At 55.2% G+C, this 19,409-nt stretch overlaps 3 protein-coding genes across 11 annotated transcripts; 2 read left to right on the top strand and 1 right to left on the bottom strand.

The window, feature by feature from the left end:
* Positions 1-1,037: 1,037 nt before the first annotated feature.
* TMEM205 (transmembrane protein 205) lies at positions 1,038-3,610 on the bottom strand. 7 transcript variants are annotated; one of them, XM_081077597.1, is made up of 4 exons: positions 3,488-3,610; positions 2,652-2,904; positions 2,385-2,548; positions 1,038-1,400 (listed from the first exon to the last, which is right to left on the bottom strand). In XM_081077597.1, the coding sequence occupies exons 2-4, from the start codon at positions 2,749-2,751 to the stop codon at positions 1,095-1,097; spliced, it is 570 nt and encodes a 189-aa protein (XP_080933723.1). In that variant the 5' UTR covers positions 2,752-2,904; positions 3,488-3,610; the 3' UTR covers positions 1,038-1,094. The 7 variants fall into 7 exon arrangements, with proteins under 7 accessions (XP_080933723.1, XP_080933726.1, XP_080933725.1 ...); XM_081077600.1 differs by having other exon boundaries at positions 2,652-2,760; positions 3,488-3,562; XM_081077599.1 differs by lacking the exon at positions 3,488-3,610 and adding an exon at positions 3,311-3,372 and having other exon boundaries at positions 2,652-2,760.
* On the top strand, positions 3,572-9,592 carry CCDC159 (coiled-coil domain containing 159; the record flags this gene model as incomplete). 2 transcript variants are annotated; one of them, XM_081077592.1, is made up of 12 exons in its annotated part: positions 3,572-3,716; positions 5,385-5,611; positions 6,333-6,366; positions 6,686-6,774; positions 6,863-6,944; positions 7,124-7,319; positions 7,849-7,916; positions 7,996-8,072; positions 8,420-8,541; positions 8,761-8,843; positions 9,213-9,332; positions 9,526-9,592. In XM_081077592.1, 12 exons carry the CDS (start codon positions 3,572-3,574, stop codon positions 9,528-9,530), a joined length of 1,248 nt encoding a protein of 415 aa, XP_080933718.1. In that variant the 3' UTR covers positions 9,531-9,592. The 2 variants fall into 2 exon arrangements, with proteins under 2 accessions (XP_080933718.1, XP_080933719.1); XM_081077593.1 differs by lacking the exon at positions 8,761-8,843.
* A 542-nt stretch (positions 9,593-10,134) lies between these two features.
* Positions 10,135-18,699, top strand: PLPPR2 (phospholipid phosphatase related 2). 2 transcript variants are annotated; one of them, XM_081077491.1, is made up of 10 exons: positions 10,135-10,276; positions 11,568-11,742; positions 12,510-12,590; positions 13,534-13,722; positions 13,847-13,982; positions 14,777-15,048; positions 15,990-16,166; positions 16,740-16,846; positions 17,186-17,237; positions 17,357-18,699. In XM_081077491.1, exons 3-10 carry the CDS (start codon positions 12,525-12,527, stop codon positions 17,387-17,389), a joined length of 1,032 nt encoding a protein of 343 aa, XP_080933617.1. In that variant the 5' UTR covers positions 10,135-10,276; positions 11,568-11,742; positions 12,510-12,524; the 3' UTR covers positions 17,390-18,699. The 2 variants fall into 2 exon arrangements, with proteins under 2 accessions (XP_080933617.1, XP_080933616.1); XM_081077490.1 differs by having other exon boundaries at positions 10,137-10,276; positions 16,740-16,862.
* The last annotated feature ends 710 nt before the right edge of the window (positions 18,700-19,409 follow it).

Genomic DNA, 19,409 nt, shown 5'->3' with positions numbered 1-19,409 from the left:
AATAGCAGGTGCCTCTAAGGACTACATGAGAATGAAGAGAGATGACATATATCAGTCAGGAATGGCTGACATATGCTTAGTAACAAGCAGCCCCAAAGCTTCCATGGCACCCAACACCCAAGGTTTGCTTCTCAGTCACACTGGTCATTCTGGTGAAGGGCAAATGTGACTCATGCACTTGCTTGTATAGTAGTCCTCCCTTATTCGCAGTTTCCTTTCTGTGGTTTCAGTTACCTGCAGTCAACCACAGTCTGAAGATATTAAATGGAAAATTCCAGGAATAATCAATTTATAAGTTTAACATTGTGTGCTGTTCTGAATAGCATGACGAAATTTTGTGCCATCCCGCTCCATCCCCCCTGGACGTAAATCACCCCTTTGACCAGCATATCCACGCTGTGGATGTTCCCCACCCAGCAGTCACTTGGTAGCCATCTCGGTTATCAGATCAATTGTCGTGTACCACAGTGCTTGTGTTCAAGTAACCCTTATTTTATTTAATAATGGCCCCAAAGCACAAGATGCTGGCAATTCAGATATGCTAAAGAGAAGCCATGAAATGCTCCGTTTTAGTAAAAAGGTATGTCTGTACAGGAAAAAACATAATATATATGGGGTTTGGTACTATCCATGGTTTCAGGCATCCACTGAGGATCTTGGACCATATCCCCCATGAATAAGAGGGGGACCACTATACACTTCTCTTTGGAAGTGACTTGTATTGTCTCTGCTCACATTTCATTGGCCAAAGCAAGTCATACAGTCACCCCCTATGTCAATGGGGTGGGAAATATTCTCGTTCCATAGGAATCAGAACTAGCTATTTTTACAATACATGGTATGTGCAATAGTTAGCTCCATGCCTGGCATACAGCAGGTGCTCAACAAATGGGCACCATTATAAGAAGAGCTTAGGGGCTGCAATAGCTAACACTCCAAATCATGATCCCTTGTGAATGTGGAAACAGAGGCCCTCAGCTCCACCTTTGACTACCCTTCACCGTTTCCCAGTTGGAGAAAAATGATAGCAGCCGTTTCCAAAGAAGGGTTTATTGCCATTTGGGTTCCCAGCAGGGACAGAGAGGCAGTAGGTGCTAGAGGCTCCTGAGGCCCAGGGCGAGGCCAGCGAGACAGAGCCCATTGCTCAGGAGGCAGCCCAGATTGCAAATGGAGGACAGGCCATGGTAGCGGAAGAACGTCTGGCGGAGGGCATTGTACTTGGGGTCCTGCGCCCGTAGCTGGCGGTAGGGGTCAGGGTCCTGGTGGCGACCTGGCACCTCCCCACCCAGGCCCCGCTTCTTCTCCACAGTCTGCAGGGCCCACATGGCAGCTGTGGTGCGGGGCTCCAGCCAGCGGGCATTGATGGTGGCCAGCATGAGGCTCAGGAGCAGCAGGCAGAGCTGGTGGGGGCGGTGGGAGGACAAGGTGAGCCATGCCTGGGAGGCAGGAGGGGCCCTCCAGAGGGTACTTTTGCATCCTCAAAGCCCAGAGAAAGATGGGAGACAGCGTTAGGTCAAAGCCAGGTCTCCCTCTCCTTCCCTAAATCCAGACTAGGGGCCCTACCCAAAACTCCAGCTCTCCTACCCTGAAACCGGCAGAAAAGACTCCATCACCATCTCCTCTATCTCCCCCAAAAACCTGAGCCTCCTCTACTCTGATACCCACACTGAAGTTTCCAGAACATAGCCTGTCTCCTCCTGTTCCCCCAAACTGAGGATATTTCAGGACAGAACCTCTCTTCCCCAAATGGGGACAGAGCACTGTAACTGTCCACTTGTTACCTCAAAACAGAGCCTAAGATAGCCTGTCTACTCTGTGGCCCCAGCCAAGACCCCAGAAGCTGACATCTGGCCCTCAGGGAGTGAATAAAGTTTTTAAAGTTCCGGTTACCCATAATCCTCTCTTGTCTCTGTAGGATTATTCTTGAAACCCCTGTTGTCAGGCCTCACCCGCCCACATAATGGGGGCAGAGGGAGGGCAAGAGAGAGAAATACAAGATGTAGAAATGGTCCCTTGCTTTGTGGCTGGGAAAAATATGTGGATGGGGGGTGCGGGAGGTGGGACTGTAAATTCCCAGTCAGGCTGGTTTTTAAACAGTGAGCTGGGGTCAGTGCCCTAGCCCAGCTGAGTCACCTCAGCTTGGCAGCAGGCCCAGCCAGAGGGAGGAGAGGGAGCAGCAACCAGCAGAGACACACTGGGGGATAAACAGGGCTGCTTGGGATGGTTGTGCAAGCTGTGTACTGCTCAGAGGTATCCAGAGCCCAGCTTTGTATCCACCAGGAAGAAGCAGCAGTTTGTTTAATTTTCACAAAGGTGTAGCCTTTGAGCCATAGGTGCTCAGTGGGGTCCTGGGAACGAGGGTAGTGAAGCCCAAGCCCAAATACCTGGCTGGCCTCCCAGAATGTGAGTTGAGCCCAGGTGTGCTGTGGAACCAAGATGCAGAAGTTGACGAAGGCACAGCCCATGGAGATGTGAAAGTAGAAAGGGAAGAGTTTACTCTGCACAAGGCCGAAGGTATGTCGGGGAAGGCCTCGGAAAAGAAGGAAGCCTGTGGGTGGAAGGGACCACACACCTGTCAGGATACTCCAGGTCCCCATTTCACTCCTGTCCCCATTCCGGGTACCCATGATGTATAGGCCGAGGGTCCCTACCTGAGACGAAGGTCACCCACATTTGCATACCCCAGGCCCCAGACAAGACCAGTAGATGGACCACCTTAGTCAGACTTCCCAGGTTCCCGCCTTCCTCCATCTTGCAGGCCTGGGAAAGAGGCACCGGTGGCTCAGAGCTTTACCTTTGGCTTTCAGACCCTGTGAGCCGGCTCAAGGCCGGTGTCGCGGCCAATCCAGCAGAGATGCAGGGATAGCAGCTCAGGAAAAGGGGTGGGGAAGAACCAGAGTAGTCCTGCAACAAACATCGACCCCATCTCTCCAAATGTAGGTTCTCAAGATCTCAGGCTCTCTGGACCCCAATATCCACGCCACCTCCGAGATCCCCAAAGTTCAGCCCCAGCAGCCCAAGTTCGTAGCCCTAGGTCTTCAGAGATCATGCCAGTGACTCCCAATATCACCCCGGGGACCCAGTTCTATCAACAAAGACTCCCGCTCCCGTAACAAGATCTCAGATATCGCTTATGAAACTCCCCAAAGCAACCCCCGAAACCCTATCTAATCCTGGGAAACCCCGAATCTCATCTCGAAGACACCGACCCCACCAGTAGGAATCCAGACCTCAACCCGCAGCACCCAGGAATCCGAGACCAGAAACGCCGGGGCCGGATCTCCCGGGCCAGGCTGACTGGGCTCGGTACCTCACTCCCGCGGACTTCTCCGACACCTTCCCTCGTGGGACCCAGAACTCGTCCCGCCCCCCAGCTAAACCGGAAGCCAATCCAATCGTAATCTGCCCCCTCCTGTACCGCCCTCTTAGTAATTGACTAATCAATTAGCAGAAACCAGCCTGAAATCCCGCCTCACAGAGATTTTACCCAATTACACGGCGGCTTCCAAGATCTGCGGAAGAGGAAGACGCCAATGAAGCCGTCAACTGCATCAGCGGGGGCGGAGCTAAAATGCCAACCGCACCCCTCTCTGTGACTCTATCCTTGGGCTCCATGCATTTTAAAGCGGTGGTGTCCCTTGAGATCAAATTTCAGCATCACAGCTGGGGACTGGCTTCGAGATCCCTGATGGGAGAGCATGAGCAGGTGGTATGTGGTAGGTAGAGGTGAAAGGGAGTCGGAAGCCTGGAGGGCGCAGGATTAAAGGCCCGAAGGGGCGGGGCCCAGGCTAATGACCCCGACCCTTTCCCCCAAGAATTCTGCCGGAAAGGACTTCGGGAGGAACATCTGATGTGGGGGGAGGAGGGGGCCTCCACTGCGGATCTGCCTGCAGTTGGCACTCAGAATTGCGTCCTTATAAGCCTTCTAGGGCTCCTACGATCCCCAGGTCCCAAATACTTAGCGTGATATTCAAGGACAGACACTGAGCTTCCCATTACTGTATGTCAGGCACTGACATGGATTAATTTACTTAGTCACAACAACCCAATAAGGTGGTAGTACGACAGCTTATTTTTATAGTTAGGGACACTGAGGCATGGAGAAGTTCAGTAACTCTTCCAACATCACACAGCTGAGAAGGGGCAGAGATAGGATTTGAACCCAGGCCATCCTGCTAGAGGGCCTCCAGTGACTCTTGAAAAGGTACACTAGATTATTTCAGACAAAAGAATAACTCGTACATCACAGAGGGGGTGTCAGGACCCAATGAGTTCTGAGCGTGGTGCCCAGCACTTAGTGAGGTGCTCAGAAAATATGAACTTAAAAAGGATTAAGGAAGTTTTTACAGAGGAGATGCTGAGTAGGGTTATGGAGGGTGTGTAGGAGTCTCTTGGGAAGACTGAGCAGAGGAAGGACACCGGAGGGCTGAGCAAAGGCAGAAGAACGGAAAGGCCTAGAGCATGGCTTTTTGGGCTGTGTGACCCAGGGCAAGATGCCTTTCACCTGGCAATTTTTCCAAACAGCCCTGCCCCAGATGTCTCCATCTGCCAGCTCTGACTACACTGGAAGGACAGGGGATTTGGATATGAGACCCAGAGCTGAGTTCTTTCCCGTTCCCAGCCTCACCTACCACAGGCCTGGGCCTCAATTCAACTATTATTTATTGAATAGCTATGCCCTGCCTCTCCTAGTCACACACTATGGCTCCTATTTACCTGGGGAGCTAGGTTCAAACTCCCCTGCTTGGTTTTCAGTACCTTGCTTGAGCTGCCCTGCTAACCTCCTGTTGCTTCCTCTTGGACTCTGCCTCCAGCCATCCTGAATTTACTGATACAGTAAATTCCAGCCCATGGTTCCATACTTCCAAGCTTTTGCACATGCTATTTCCTGCCAAGAACGCCCTTCCTATAGGGCCCAATGTTAAGATCCTTTTTATCTTTTAGGCTCTTTTTTCCCTTTTAAGCCCCTCGCTTTCTCCTGTGAAGCCTTCTGGGTCCTTCTCACTGCCCAACCCAAACCTGGGGCTGGGATCATCTTTCATCGAGCTTCTACCAGTAACTGGGAAGCCCTGTGTTCAGGGCTGAGGCCTCTCTGGGGTGTTAGGAGGGGAGAGTCTGGGAGTGTTGGACATGGGGTCTGGTTTCTGCAGCCCGTGTCCTCTCTGTTTGAAGTGACCCTCTTCTGACTGGCCTATCCCGGGACACTGACTACTCTGTGCCCTGCTACTGCTCATCTCCCTCACCCTCCAACTCGTGTTTGCTTGCTAACGGGAAGTGTGACAAGTACTGGGGTTTGTTGAGGGGCTGCCCCAAGGCAGAGGAGTTGGGAGGGGCTGGAGTGCTCTGGGCTGGCCTTCAGGAAACCCTCATCCACCCATCCTCAGGCGCTTCCTCAGACAAGACTTTGGACTATACAATTCACTGGTTCAGGACCCTGGAACCAGAGACCTTGGGGCCAGCTGCTTCAGAGAACACAGTGACGAGTACAGACTGGAGGACAGGAAGGGACTCGGGGCCTCAGTCGCGTGGCTCTCTCCCCTTCCCCAACCCAGACTCACAGGAGTGCTGTAATGACCAGGACCTTGTGAAGAAGCATCACAGCATCACTAAGGTCACCCCCGCCTGGGAAACCCCTTCGTGATTCACTGCAATCTACTGCTGTGGGGCTCGGAGGGTGTTGTGGGGGCAGGGAGGTCCTTCTCAAGAACCCCTGTACCGTGTGTGCCTTCAGCACCCAGAACGGCTCCCAGTGCTCAGCAGGCCCTCACTGAACATGTTTTAATGGATGAGGGAATGAATGGAATGGATGTGCAATTGTGTGTCTAGTGGGGTCGAGTCTGTGATTGTCTCTGGGTGTAACTGCCTGTGTGTCTGAGATGAGCTTGAGTGGATGCCCTGGGTCTTACAGCTTAAAGTGCATGGATGTGTCTGAAGTTGTGTGTGTGGCTGTGATTGTGTTTTGACAACCATGTGTAATTATGTGTCGCACGCTATTGGCGCTACCTGCAGACATCATCAATGTCATTTGTGCCTAAGGAGGAGAGCCATTTCCAGAGCCCAGGCCAGAGACAGGGCTTTGCAGGTGCATGCTGTCATGGACAGCTCACAGACCTACACATGTAGGGGGCAAGCCACACAAGTGCGCTTCTGAGCATGTGCAGTCCAGGGGAGGTGCCTGCCTGGCCTGGAGGCAGCTTTGTCTGCTCTCAGGGTCTGGGATACCCATAACTCAGCAGACCCAACAACACGTGTAAACCCCAACACTGGTTTGGGGTGAGCAAGGAGGCAGCCCAGGGATGAATTTCTACTGCCCTCATATCCCCATTCCCTAGAAGCCGCTGGAGACCAGTTCTTCCAAAGTCAAAGGTGAGAACCCTCTCTCCCAACAAGACTATGGGTGGAACACCTGCCGGTTCCTACTTCCAATCTCTGCCCCAGCCTCTGCAGAACTCCACCATTGCTGCCACTCATCCCTGCCCCAGCATCAGCTGACTCGTGCCCCTGACCTTGCCCACCATCCTTGTCCCTGACCTGCCTGACCCCTTCTCCTGCCTCTACCTCAGCCTCGGTGGATGCCTGTTCCTGATCTTTACCCCTTTACCCCTACCTGAGCCTCTTCTGACCTCTGCCCTAACCTTGCCCCTGCCGCACCCCCAGCACGGCTGACCCTCACCTCTGCTCACAGTTAAGTCCACCATGATGATTTCTGACACCCAGAAGCTCCTTCAATGTGAACTAGAGTCACTCAAGAGCCAGCTACAGGCCCAGACCAAGGTGAGCTTCCTCAGTCATCCCTGCCCCCGAAACCTTTGTCCCTGTCCTCCACTCCCCCTCCCATTCCCAGGCCTGAACTCTCCCACAGGCTTTCGAGTTCCTAAACCACTCAGTGACCATGTTGGAGAAGGAGAGTTGCCTGCAGCAAATCAAGATCCAGCAGCTTGAAGGTGAGAACTGGCTAACGGTCAAGGTCAGGCTGGAGGCAGTTGGGGTCAGCTGGGTCAGGGTGAGAGAAGTGGGTGAGTCTGGATTCAGGTTTGGAATCTGGCCAGGCTAGGGCAAGGTGGGTTCAAATCTAGGTTCAGGGTGTAGTTGGGGCTCAGTCAAGTTCCCACCTTTTCTGCAGAAGTGCTGAGCCCCACAAGCCACCAGACAGAAAAGGAGGGACACAAGTGGGGCGTGGAGCAGGGACAGCAGGAGCTGTATGGGGCTCTGGCTCAAGGCCTGCAGGGGCTGCAGAAGACCCTGCGTGATAGTGAGGAGGTGCAGCGGGCCCGCACCACCCGCTGCCTGCAGCTGCTTGCCCAGGAGATCCGAGATAGGTGGGCGCTGCCAGGCAGGCAACCCGGAGGCTGCGGGTGGGAAGGGAGGCCAGGATGGGGGAAATGGGGGAGGTCTGAGTAAGGGGGGTGAGGGACCATGGAAGGCTTGAGGGACAAGAGGAAGGGACGGGAGGGGAAGACAGGAGGGTGTGTGTGTGTGTGTGTGTGTGTGTGTGTGAGAGAGAGAGAGAGAGAGAGAGAGAGAGAGAGAGAGAGAGAGAGAGAGAGACAGGAAGAGAGAGAGAGGAAGAGAGACTAGAAAGCTAGAAGGCAGGGAAGACAGGAAGCTTGAGGTGGGATGGGGTGGGAGGCCAGGGTATCAGGAAGCTGGGGGGTGGAGACGTTTATGGGGGCAGAGGCTGGGGAGATGAAGGCCAAGCAATGTGAAGCTAAGGAAATGGGAGAATGGAGGTCAGGAGGAGGTGGGAACATGGGAGGTGGAGGAAGCTTGGGGAGGCCAGTGGGCAAATGGGAAGCCAGGAGGGGGCTGGGCAGGGACTGGGGGGTCTAGGCTACACTGTCTCCTCAGCAAGAAGTTCCTGTGGGAGGAGCTGGAGCTGGTACGGGAGGAGGTGACTTTCATCTATCAGAAGCTCCGTGAGTGCCTGGAGCCCACAGCCCCGAGGCGGGGGTGTCCTTTTGTGCCCTGGCCCCCCTGAGTCCCCTCCCCCCACAGAGGCCCAGGAGGAGGAGATCACTGAGAACCTGGTGAACATCCAAAAGATGCAGAAGACCCAGGTGAAGTGCCGCAAGGTGAGAGGGGAGAATCAGGACCCTGCATGAAGTAGGGGTGTGGGGATCTCTGCAGGCCTCCATCATGGGACTGGAGCCAGAATGCCTGGGCTCAAATCTCAGCTCTCCCACTTACTGCTGTGTGACTGGGCAAGTTTCTTCATGTCTCTGGGCCTCAGTTCCTCATCTGTGTAATGAGTATAACAACACATCCCTACATGAAGGGATAACTGCATGAACTGAGTGTTAAGCCCTTTGAGGGCAGCCTGACATGTAATAAGTACCACGTAATGGTCACCTTGCACGATCCTCATTATTGTTACTACTGCTCTTCTCTCATCGCCCCCGCACCCCACTGTGGGCTCCAGGTCCTGACCAAGATGAAGAAGCAGGAGTGTGAGACATCCAACTGGCCAGAGACAGAGGAGATACCACCAGGAGGCAATGGCTCCTGGAGGAATGACCTCCAGAAGGAGCTGAGTGACATATGGTGATGCCCAGTTCCCACTGTGACCTCTAACCCCAACCCTCATCTGCCATGCCCCCAATCACATCAAGCAGTTACTATCAGAACCTGGAACCCATCTGATTCCAGACCTCTCTCTCCAACCAGGACTCCACCCCTCCCCTGCCCTGCCAACAGCCCCCCTGCCCCAGCCCCAAGCAGTCCAGAGTCACCAGGGGCCCCCAGCTCCCCATCTCCCCACAGGTCTGCTGTGCATGTGCTGCAGAACTCCTTTGATGGCCTCATCATGTCCTCGGGGGTCCGCCCCAGGGCTGCAAGCCTCAGGGGTGAGGGGGGCTGAGCCATGCTCCAGGGTGTGGGGGGTCATTCTCCAGCTTCATACATGGAGGTCATGTTCAAGGCCATATTTGGGGGGCACGTCTGTTGGGTCTTATTCTTGGGTCACATTCTAAGGAGTCCCTGGAGGTTTCATGCGTGGGTCACTCAGGGCCACTAGGATTTTTATTTTTAAGGATCAATTTACCCCTTTTTTAAGGGGTAAAATTCAGGGGTTGTTGAGGTCATACTATGGTGTCACACTAAGTCACATTCAAAGGATGTGATCAAGGGACACTGGACCATAGTCACACGTCACTCAAGGGTCACATTCAAGGTTTGTGCATGGAGGGCCAGAATGGCACCTGTCGCTTCTGCAGGCTACAAGGGGCACCGATGCCTGAACCCTCCTCTCCGCTCCTGGGACTCGGACTCGGACTCCGATTCCGACCAGGACCCTGCCCAGCCACCATTCAGCAAGAGACCCTCCTTCCCACCTGGTGTGGGTCCTCCCCTGCCCTCTCTCCATCCCCCCTCCCCTGCCCTACCTCCTTTTACCCTCCTGGGCAGCCCTGGAATCTCACACAGTGGACCCTCCCAGCTCCCAAACTGGGCCCCTGCATGCATCCTGACCCCCAACCCTGGGGTCCACTGGACCAGGCCTGGCCCTTACCCACCCTCTCTTCTCCACAGCCTGAGCAGCCGGGACTGCTCCCCCTGAAGACCCTTCCAGAGAGAAAATAAACTAGCTGAGACCCTCCTCCACCTGTGGACTGTTGTTCCTGCTGCTTCCTGTGCCTGAGAATCACCCCCTCCTGTTTACTCCTCAGCGCTAGGGAGGGTGCAGAGACCCCAGGGGTTGTTCAGCATGTGTGGACCTAGGGTCAGGGGACAGTGTGGGGCCAGATTAGTATATGACAAGGTCAAGGGTTAGTCTGTCCGGATATGAGTGGCTAGACAGGCTCTTTCACACTAGCCACCAGTCTTCATTTCTGGGGGGCCTTGGAGATTTGGCCTGCTGCGCCTACTGCCCAAATGGGGAAACTGAGGCCCAGAGAGGGAGCGTCGCAGCCCAGAATCACGCTCTGACCTTCTGCCCTCCTCTTTCCCTCAGCGCCTCCTCTCACCCAGGGTCTTCCCTCTCCATCTCCATCCTTCATTCTCTCCCAATTCTAACACGCCGCTCCCCAAAGAGCAACCGAAGCCCCGCCCTAAATCATGCTAATGAAACGTAGCGAGTCCCCGCCCACGGTGTTATGCAAATAAGGCTCCGGGAGGCCCCGCCTCTCACCCCGCCGCGGAGTCTGCGCGGCGCGGAGCGGGGTGGACAGCATCTCCATCTGTGCGCCCGCCCGCCTTCCAGGCCAGCCATCAGTCTGTCGGTCCCGCCGCGCCGGTGACGTCTAGGCGGAGCCGGGGCTCAGGCGGCAGCAGTCCCGACCCGGTGAGAAGGAGGAGCTTGGGGCGTCCCCTGTACCTTCTCTCGCTGGTTTTAGATCCTCGACCCTCGGTCTGTCCGTCTGGCCCGGGTTCAGTTCCTGCGGGTCGGGTCCCCTGCGGGTACAGCGTGGGGAGCGGAAGAGGAGGCGGTGAACTGGAGCTTGGGGACCAGGATGGGGGAGGGGAGTGTAAGGAGGGGACCCTGGGCTTGAGAAGCCAAGCCGTGGTTATTAGGGTGACTGTGACTGTGTGGTTGTCATTATGTGTCACTGTGTGGTTGTGTAACCGTCGTTGTATGTCTGTATAGCTGTCATTGTGTGGCTTCTAGAGTGTCCGTGTGGTGTGTGTGTCTGTCTTCTGTGGCTGTCATTGTGTGGCTGTCGTCGTGGGTATGACTCTGGTGGTGTGTGTGTGGCTGTGTCATTGTGACTGCTATCACTGTGATTGTGTGGATGTCTTGGTGTCTGTATGGTTGTGTGCATATGACTGTCATTGTGTGGCTGCTGTTGTGTGTTCTTTCTGATGGTGTGGTGGGGCCATTTTTGCGTTCTAGTGTGTGGCTGTGATCATGCACCTTTCTTGTGTGGTTGTGTGGCTCTGTGTGTGAGTCTGTCATGGTCCATGCCTATGTCATGTGGCCGTGTGGCTGTGGTTGTGGGTGACACCGCGTCTCTCCAATGGCTGTCAATGTGGACAAGAACTGGTAATGTGTGTGGTTGTCACTGAATTGGGGGTGTGACACTGTGACTGGTTCTGTCACCCCTGTTGTGTATGGTGACTCTTTGTGATGTGACTCTTACGTGTGTTGGTAATCCTGAGTCCACGGCCCTGATGGTGGTGAGGTAAGGGCTCTTGTGGGGCTGTGTATGGAGCTCTGAGCTGTGTGGAGGACCTCCTGTATATCCCTGTGACTGTAGGTGTATGGGGGAGTTGTTTGATCTGTGTGGGTGTCTGTGACAGGCCATGTGCACACTGTGCTGTGTGTGTGTGAATGTGCAGTTCTGTGTGTGGTGAGTGGTGGACACTTGTCTGAATGAGAGGGCCTGTCTTGTTCACCAAAAGACTGGCACCCAGCACAGTGCCTGGAACCCAGCAGGCACTTGATCCATGTTGGTGGGATAGATGAATGCTGGGCCATGGTGGTGGCGGGGGAGAGGGTTGGGATAGAGCCTGTGGCTGAGTTGTATACTCTGGAGGTTCCAGTGTGGATGATTGTGTCTCTGAGGGTGAGGGGGCCATGGCCAGGTGGACATCTGTGACCTCTAGCGACCCTCACCCCACATGTCACACCACAGAGCAAGCCTTGTGGATTGAGCACTGCACCCAGAGTGCCTACCCCCATCTGCCTGGGCCTCAGTTTCCACATCTGTGCAATGGGGGTGACCATCCCTGCCCTACTGGCCACGAGGAGCAGCTGTGAGTCCGTGGGTGTGGCAGCAGCCTGTGGGAAGCCATAGGGCCCTTTTACAGGTGAGGCCAGGCTGGGAGAATGGGTCAAGCAGGTGTGACTCTTAGCTGTTCAGTGCTGGGGTGTCGGGGGGAGCATGTGGTGGGAAGATAACCCCCCAGTGATACAGGGAGGCAGATGGGCTGGAAAGAGGTAGAGGAGAGGAAGGCAGCTGGGAGAGAAGGAGGGCCTGGCCATCAGCCATGAACCATAAAGATAGGAGAGAGGCCCCTGTGAGCCATGGGAGAAGGGGCTCCGGGGAGGGGCCTAGCAGAGGTGGAGGACATGGAACATGGTGTCCCCTGTAAAGCATGTGGAGAAAGAGGTTGGGGTCCCCTAAAAACTGGTGGGGGTGAGGACCCTTATAAATGTATCCTTCTCCATGGGGGAGGGATCCCCATTAAGCTGGAGAAGTCTCTTCTAAAGGCCAGGGGGAGGGGAACTGCTTGGTTAGGTGGAGAGGCCCTCTTAAAGGTATGGGGTCGGAATGTCCTATGTAGGCTGTAGGGGCGAAGACCACTAGAGAATCTCTGGGGTTCCTCCCAACACCACCCCACACAGGTTGAGCTGAGTGGATTGTGTCAGGGAAGGCCGGTGCCTCCAATGGGCAGGGGCAGGGCCAAAACCTGGATATGCAGCGGCATGGCCAGAAGGCCCAAGGAGTGGAGCCAGAGCTCCTTGGTAGTCCTCCGTGGGGTCACGGTGTGGCCAGAGGGCTCCACTTGGGCCAGTGACCTGAGCCACCCCCTAGGCCCACCCGTGCCACCCCACTCCCTCCCCACCTCCACAGGCCTGGGCATTCACCATGGCTGGAGGGAGGCCTCAGCTGAAGAGGAGTTTCTCCATCATCCCCTGCTTTGTCTTCGTGGAGGTGAGGAGCTGGGTACCTTCTTTAGACTCTCAGTGGGAAGGGGGTGTACCTGTCTTCCTGTCCCCTCTCTGCCCAACCTCAGTCTCCCTTATCTTGACAAGGTCCCTACCTGGACCTATTTTTTCATCTCTCTGGCTGCAGTCCTGCCTTCTCTCTCCCTGATCTCTCACTCCCTATCTCCCTGGGGAATGAATGCTGTTGCCATTCTCTTGAGATGTAGTTATGAGCTTGCATTCAGAAGTGGCCCTTTCGGGGTTCCAATCCTGCTCTGCCCATCCTTACTGAGAAACTCTGGGGCACCTCACATATCCTCCTGAGCCTCAGTTTCCTCTTCTGTCAAATGAGCAGAAGTCCTCTCTCCTAGGGCTATTATGAAGGTAAAATGTATTCATTCACAGAAGAGGTTTAGCATGACACCCTGCCTACATTAAGGGTTATACCTGCGGTAGCTAGTTCTACTAGTAGTAGTATTTCTTTCCCTGGTGATCTGTCACCCTGCCACCCACTGTCTCTGTATCTCTTTCTGGTATGGTTCCAGCTGTGTCCTCACTCTCTCTGCCCCATCCCATCTCCTCTCTCTTCTCTCTATTCTACCATTCTAGTCCCTTCTCTTTCTCTTCTTTGCTTTTGCTCTTTCTCTTTCTCCTTCTCTTCCCTCTTTTCTCCTTTCCCCTCCACTTCTGTCTTCTCTTTCTGTTTCCGTCTCCATCTCTTTTTTGTGTCTCCCAGACCCTGATCCTTCTCTCACCTCCTTCCCTACTTCTCTGTTTTTCTCACTTTTTTATTTACTTCCATTTTGATCACTCTCTCTCCCCTCTTCCCCACCTTTCTCCCTCTCCATGTTTGTATGCGTCTCTCTGTCCATGTCCTCAACTCAGGCCTGACCCTCGCTCTTCTCTCTGTGTCTCTCTCCATCTCTCTCTCCCTGCTGGCTGGGCGGCAGTCAGTGCTGCTGGGTGTGGTGGTTCTGCTTGCTTACCGCTTGGAGTTCACGGATACCTTCCCTGTGCACAGCCAGGGTTTCTTCTGCTATGACAGTACCTACGCCAAGCCCTATCCAGGGCCTGAGGCTGCCAGCCGAGCGCCTCCTGCACTTATCTATGCCCTGGTCACTGCAGGACCCATCCTCACGGTGAGATTGAGGGTAGCCTTGGTAGACTGTGGGAGGACCCCCCAGGAGGCAGGAGGGCCAGGGGGAGGTAAGTAGAGGGCTGGGCTTGAAGGCTAGGAAGACCCTGTCTTGGTCTCACCCACAGATCCTGCTGGGGGAGCTGGCACGTGCCTTTTTCCCTGCACCCCCCTCAGCCATACCCGTCATTGGGGAGAGCACCATCGTGTCTGGGGCCTGCTGCCGCTTCAGTCCCCCACTGAGGAGGCTGGTTCGCTTCCTGGGTGAGTGACAGGGCCAGGGGTCAGCCACACAAAGATAGTCAGAATTCCAGGGGGACAAGTGCCTACAATTGCCATGATGGTGCCTTCAGGGCAAGGAGGTACTTAGGCTCAGGCCAGATATTAATGGAGGTTTTAGGGACATGGGTGGGGCCTAAGCTAACCATGACAGCAACTGTAAGAGGAGGGTCCCAAATTGCCACAAGGAAAATCTTGGTCAGAAAAGGGGGCCACAGGTGCATGTCAAATACCATGGGGCTCTTGGGAGATAACACCTCAACTGTGCTCTAAATGTAGTCCCAGCCACAATAGGTGGCCATGGGGTAGCGGAGGGGGCATAGCTCATCCGAAATGGTGGTCCCTGTGGCACAGGGCTGGAGATCCAGCTCTGGCTTATTGGTGATCCAGAGGAAAAGTGGTCAACTCAGTAATAGCAAGTCCAGAGCAAGAATATGAGGCCCAGAAATGCCATCAGGGTGGCCCTAGGAGGTCCCAGGCATGAGCCCAATCCTGATGTAATGCTGTTGAGGGGTCCCAGCCCAGTATAATGGGGTCACAGGGGAGGGCCCACTCCTGACATAGTGGTAATCCCAGAGGGACAGAGGCAAGAGACCCAGAATGTCATCATGGTGGCCCAGCTATAATGGGTTATAGCATTAAGGGGAGTCCCAGGTGCTTTAATGGCAGTCACAAGAACAAAGAGACAGGGCCCAGAAAAGCCATAAGGGGTTTCACAGGAGGAGGGCCACAGGGGCATCAGCCCTCACCATGAACCCCTTCTCCCACTCCATCCTCAGGGGTCTACTCCTTCGGCCTCTTCACCACAACTATCTTCGCCAATGCCGGGCAGGTAGTGACCGGCAACCCCACGCCGCACTTCCTGTCCGTGTGCCGCCCCAACTACACGGCCCTGGGCTGCCCACCGCCCTCGCCTGACCGGCCAGGACCCGACCGCTTTGTCACTGACCAGGGTGCCTGCGCCGGCAGCCCCAGCCTGGTGGCTGCTGCACGCCGCGCCTTCCCCTGCAAGGACGCCGCCCTTTGTGCCTATGCGGTCACCTACACTGCGGTGAGCCCCGAAATGGGAGCGCGGTGGTGGGGAGCGGCCAGACGGCAGGAGGCCCCCTGGGCTGGAGCCTCCGATTCCTCCCTGGAGCTGTGACTGTGCCCCTAAGGCAGAGTCTACCCAGGAAAGCTCTGAGCTCCTCACTCCTCCCTTCAGACCCTGGTTGAGCTCCAGGGTCTGACTATTGCTGTTCTTGACCGCGCCTCTTCGTGTCTGGCCACACCTCCTGACCCACTAATGTCACGCCCGATGGAGCCTGTTGGCTCCACCCTGTGGGACAAGGATGAAGTCCTTGGAGCTTAGCCATGTCCCCAGGGTGCTACAGGCCCCGGATATTGGCTGGGAGACTGGGCGAGTGGACTTTCAACTCTGTCCCCTAGAGCCCTCGTGCTCCCCACCTTTGTCCTCGCCCATTATTTTCCAGGCTACACCCTTGACTGCACTGTGGTAGGACTTCCTGACTCCCCTGCTTTTCCCTGATGCACCCCCTATTGCTTTGACTTCTTTTTCTGGCGTCTGAGTCTAGCTTCTAACCGTCAGTGGTTGCCTGGGATTTGGGGACCCCAAGTCCTGGAGTTCCTGGACCTGCCCCTTGGGCCCTAACTCCACCCTCTGGTTCTGTAGCCACACCCTAGCCCAGCAAGTGTCTTTCCCCATCTGTGACTGGTCCCTCGGACACCCGGCCCCAGACCTCTTTACTGCCCTTTAGTGATCTGGCCACACCCCCAGCCCTGCAAGGTCCACTGGGAATCCACGACTCCATCCCCTGAACTACTGTCGGTCCCCCCCCCCCCACGCTGTGTTCCCTGGAGCCGCTGACCACATCCTCCAGCCCTACTACTGATCCTGGGGATTCTGGCCATGCCCCGTAGTCTGCAAAGCAGGGGCTACTTGGGTTCGGCAGCTGTGCCGCCTGTGTCCCCTGACCTGTCTGGCTCCCGCAGATGTACGTGACACTGGTGTTCCGCGTGAAGGGCTCCCGCTTGGTCAAACCCTCACTCTGCCTGGCCCTGCTGTGCCCCGCCTTCCTGGTGGGCGTGGTCCGCGTGGCGGAGTACCGCAACCACTGGTCTGACGTGCTGGCCGGCTTCCTGACTGGGGCAGCTATTGCCACCTTTCTGGTGAGCCCCCTTTGCACCCATCCCAGAATGGGAGACCCTCCATCAGCTCTCTGACCCAAGGGGCAGGGCCACATGATGGGGAAGGGTGTGGACTGTGTGATGTTGGAGGAGACCTTTAACCTTACCTTGCCTCGATGTTCTCACCTGTGAAATGGAATGACAGAACTGAGATCAGAGTGAGGCGAGTAAGGCATTCACTTTGAGTGTATAATTTAAGGAGGTGCTAAAACATTCACTAATCCAGATAAATAATATTTTAATGAAACATTTTTCAAAAATCAAAATTCATGTAAAAAACATAAACAATTTAAATAAAGTCAGGACTCAAGCCTGCCCTTACAAAATTCAGCTTTACTTGCTTGATCCTAGTCCTGATTCTGTGAAATAAATAATAATAGTAGCTACCAATTAAAGTGGAAAGAACAGTAAGCCTAGCACACAGTAAGCACCATAAAAATGTTACTTGTCTTTGAAAACCTGAGCCTCAGTTTCCTTATCTGAAGAATGGGGATGGTATTTATACCACTCCTATCTTATTATCTTGAACCTCAACACTCCTCTCTCCTGTCCCAGGTCACCTGCGTCGTACACAACTTTCAGAGCCGTCCGCCTTCCAGCCGAAGGCTCTCCCCCTGGGAGGACCTGGGCCAAGCTCCCACCATGGACAGCCCCCTCGAAAAGTTAAGTGTGGCCCAGGTAAGGGGGGCCGAGGGCTGCTCCCGGCTGGAGATGGTAGTGGGTGGAATGGGACCAAGGAGGCAGGGAGTCAGGCAAGAGGTGGGGGGGTCTCAGGGCCACAGGGAGGTGGGCGGATGGCTGGTCTCTGTGGACATAGGTCCTAGAGGACAGTCCCACAGAATAGAAGGGTGTGCCCCCTCTCTTTCTGCCAAGGGGACATGGTTAATCCTGAGAATATCCTGGTTATATTCCATCGGGCTCTCTGCTCAATGAGCCCCTCACGCTGTGGCCAGCAGGGCCCAGGGGGCCGCTAGCCCCATCCCTCTGCCTCTTTGTCTCAGGAACCCGAGGCCTGCAGGCCGCATTCGACACCGGCACGGCTCACCCCATCCAGTGAGTGTCGAGGGAATGGGGGGATAAATGAGGGGACTTCCAGAGGGCAGTTACTGCCACAAAGGTCTCACCTCCTTCCAAGCTGTCTGATCCCCTGACTTCTGACCCCTGTCCCCCAGAGCCGCAGAACTGTACCCGCCGTGGCCACCTGATCCCCAGCTGCGTGTCCTCCAGGGCTCCAGCCATGTGTTCGTCGCCCCGTGTGCCCCGCCCTCGACTGAGGTCTGAGCCAACGCCTCTGCCGCTGCCCCTGCCCCTGCCAGCACCGACCCCCAGCCAAGGTCCCTCACCCTCCTCTCCTGGGCCTGGAGGACCAGGTGGAGGTGGTGGACGTGGCCGGAAGCTGCTGCTGCCCACGCCCCTACTTCGGGACCTGTACACCCTTAGTGGACTCTATCCCTCCCCCTTCCACCGAGACAACTTCAGCCCTTACCTGTTTGCTAGCCGTGACCACCTGCTGTGAGGTCCCACCACCCACCCAGTATCTGCCCAATCTCCAGTTTTTCCCTGCAGTGTGTGTGTGTGTGTGTGTGTGTGTGTGTGTGTGTTGCGTGCATGTGTCGTGTGAGTGCCAAAGCCCCCTGTCCCCAAACCAGCCAGGCCCAGACATCAGAGGATGGCTGGGAAGACATTTGGGGGAGCCCCTGCTTCTCTTGCCCTCTGGGACATCCAAGTGGGCATAACTGGGAGCTGGGCCATCACCTCCTAGGATTGCCCTTGTAAGGTCCAAATCCTGACCGCATTGGCCATTGCCCAGCTAATGGGAGCCTCCAGTTCTCTGAAGTCCAATCAAAAGGAGTTTACTCCAGCCAATGGGAGTCCCCCTCACTCTTAGAATCCTCAGACAAGAGGGCAACTTCAGCCAGTGTTCTGTGTCTGAACAACCAATAGGAGTCCTTGGTTTTCAGAATTGGTAGGCTGGGTGGGTGGGTATGATTCCAGCCAATGGGGGACCGCCCATGTCTAAGCATGTGCAAAATTGAGAAGGGAAATGGAGTTGTCCTTTGTCATCAGGTCCTCCTCAGAATCAAATCCCACCAGACGGTGGAAGGCAGGCTCCCTCCATGGCAGGGTCCTCGGGGCACTCTCTTCCCCTCTCCGTCCCTTCCCCATGTGTACCCTCTCACCCAGTCCCTCCTAACTCCCTACATATGCAGGGTGTATCAAGTTTAGAGGTTTGGAGGTTCAGAGTATTGTCTCCCCTTGCCTGTACCCAGGCCCCCCCAAACCCTCTGTTATTTATTAGGGCTGTAGGAAAGGACTTTTTTTTCTTGGAACCCACCCCTGTCCTTCACACTGCCCCCTATGCCTCAGCCTCATGCAGATGTGCCACCTAGGGGGACATGGGTAGAGCAGACAGGGCTCCCCAACCTCGGGGCAGCCAAAGGCAGTGGGTAGAGGAAACTCTGCCTCCTTTTCCTGCCCCCTCCTCATCTTTAATAAAGACCTATTTGTAACAGAAGTTTGGCCACCTGCCTTCCTCTCCTGGGTGGTGGAGTGTGGAGGACTTTAATTGCGGGTCTAGGTGTTGGTGAGGCTGGGTGTGGGTGTACGCGTATTGTCACAGTGTATCTAAGGGCGATTGTGGAAAGACAGTGTGGGGCTGTGGAACCAGCAACTTGAATTTAAATCTTGCCTCTATGTTACTTGGCTTCAGGAAAATTAATTAACCTCTCTGTGCCCTTGTTTCTTCATGTCAAGCCATACGTAAGGCACACAAACCCATGGTGAGGGGCCTCACAGACTGTCTTCCCCAGGCAGCTGACCTGTTTCTGACCGTGGCCAGGGTGCAGAGAGCACCGAGAATAGAGTGAAGGAACTCTGAGCGTCCTGATAGTGAGGGCAATGCTGAGAGCAGTCGGAACCTCCAAGCCAAACCCCTGGCTGCATGGATGAAAGCAAGGGTTCTGATTGTGAGGTTATGCAGAGGACCCAGCAGAAACCAGGGAGAGTAGGAGGAGCAGGAAGCCACCGACATCCCCCACATGGCTCTGAGGGGCTTCAGACAGGACATTTGGGTATAGAGTCATCCGGGGAGCAGAAAAGGGGAGGCTGCTTTCCTTTTCCCCATATTCATTCATTAATTCATTCAACAAACACTATGGAGCACCTACTGTGTGCCATGTGCTGGGTAGTTAGACACAGGATCTGTAGCAGTGAACAGAACAGACA

This window comes from Rhinolophus hipposideros (assembly GCF_964194185.1).
Source record: "Rhinolophus hipposideros genome assembly, chromosome: 16".
Taxonomy (NCBI): domain Eukaryota; kingdom Metazoa; phylum Chordata; class Mammalia; order Chiroptera; family Rhinolophidae; genus Rhinolophus; species Rhinolophus hipposideros.
This window is presented reverse-complemented; position numbering and strand designations above follow the sequence as displayed.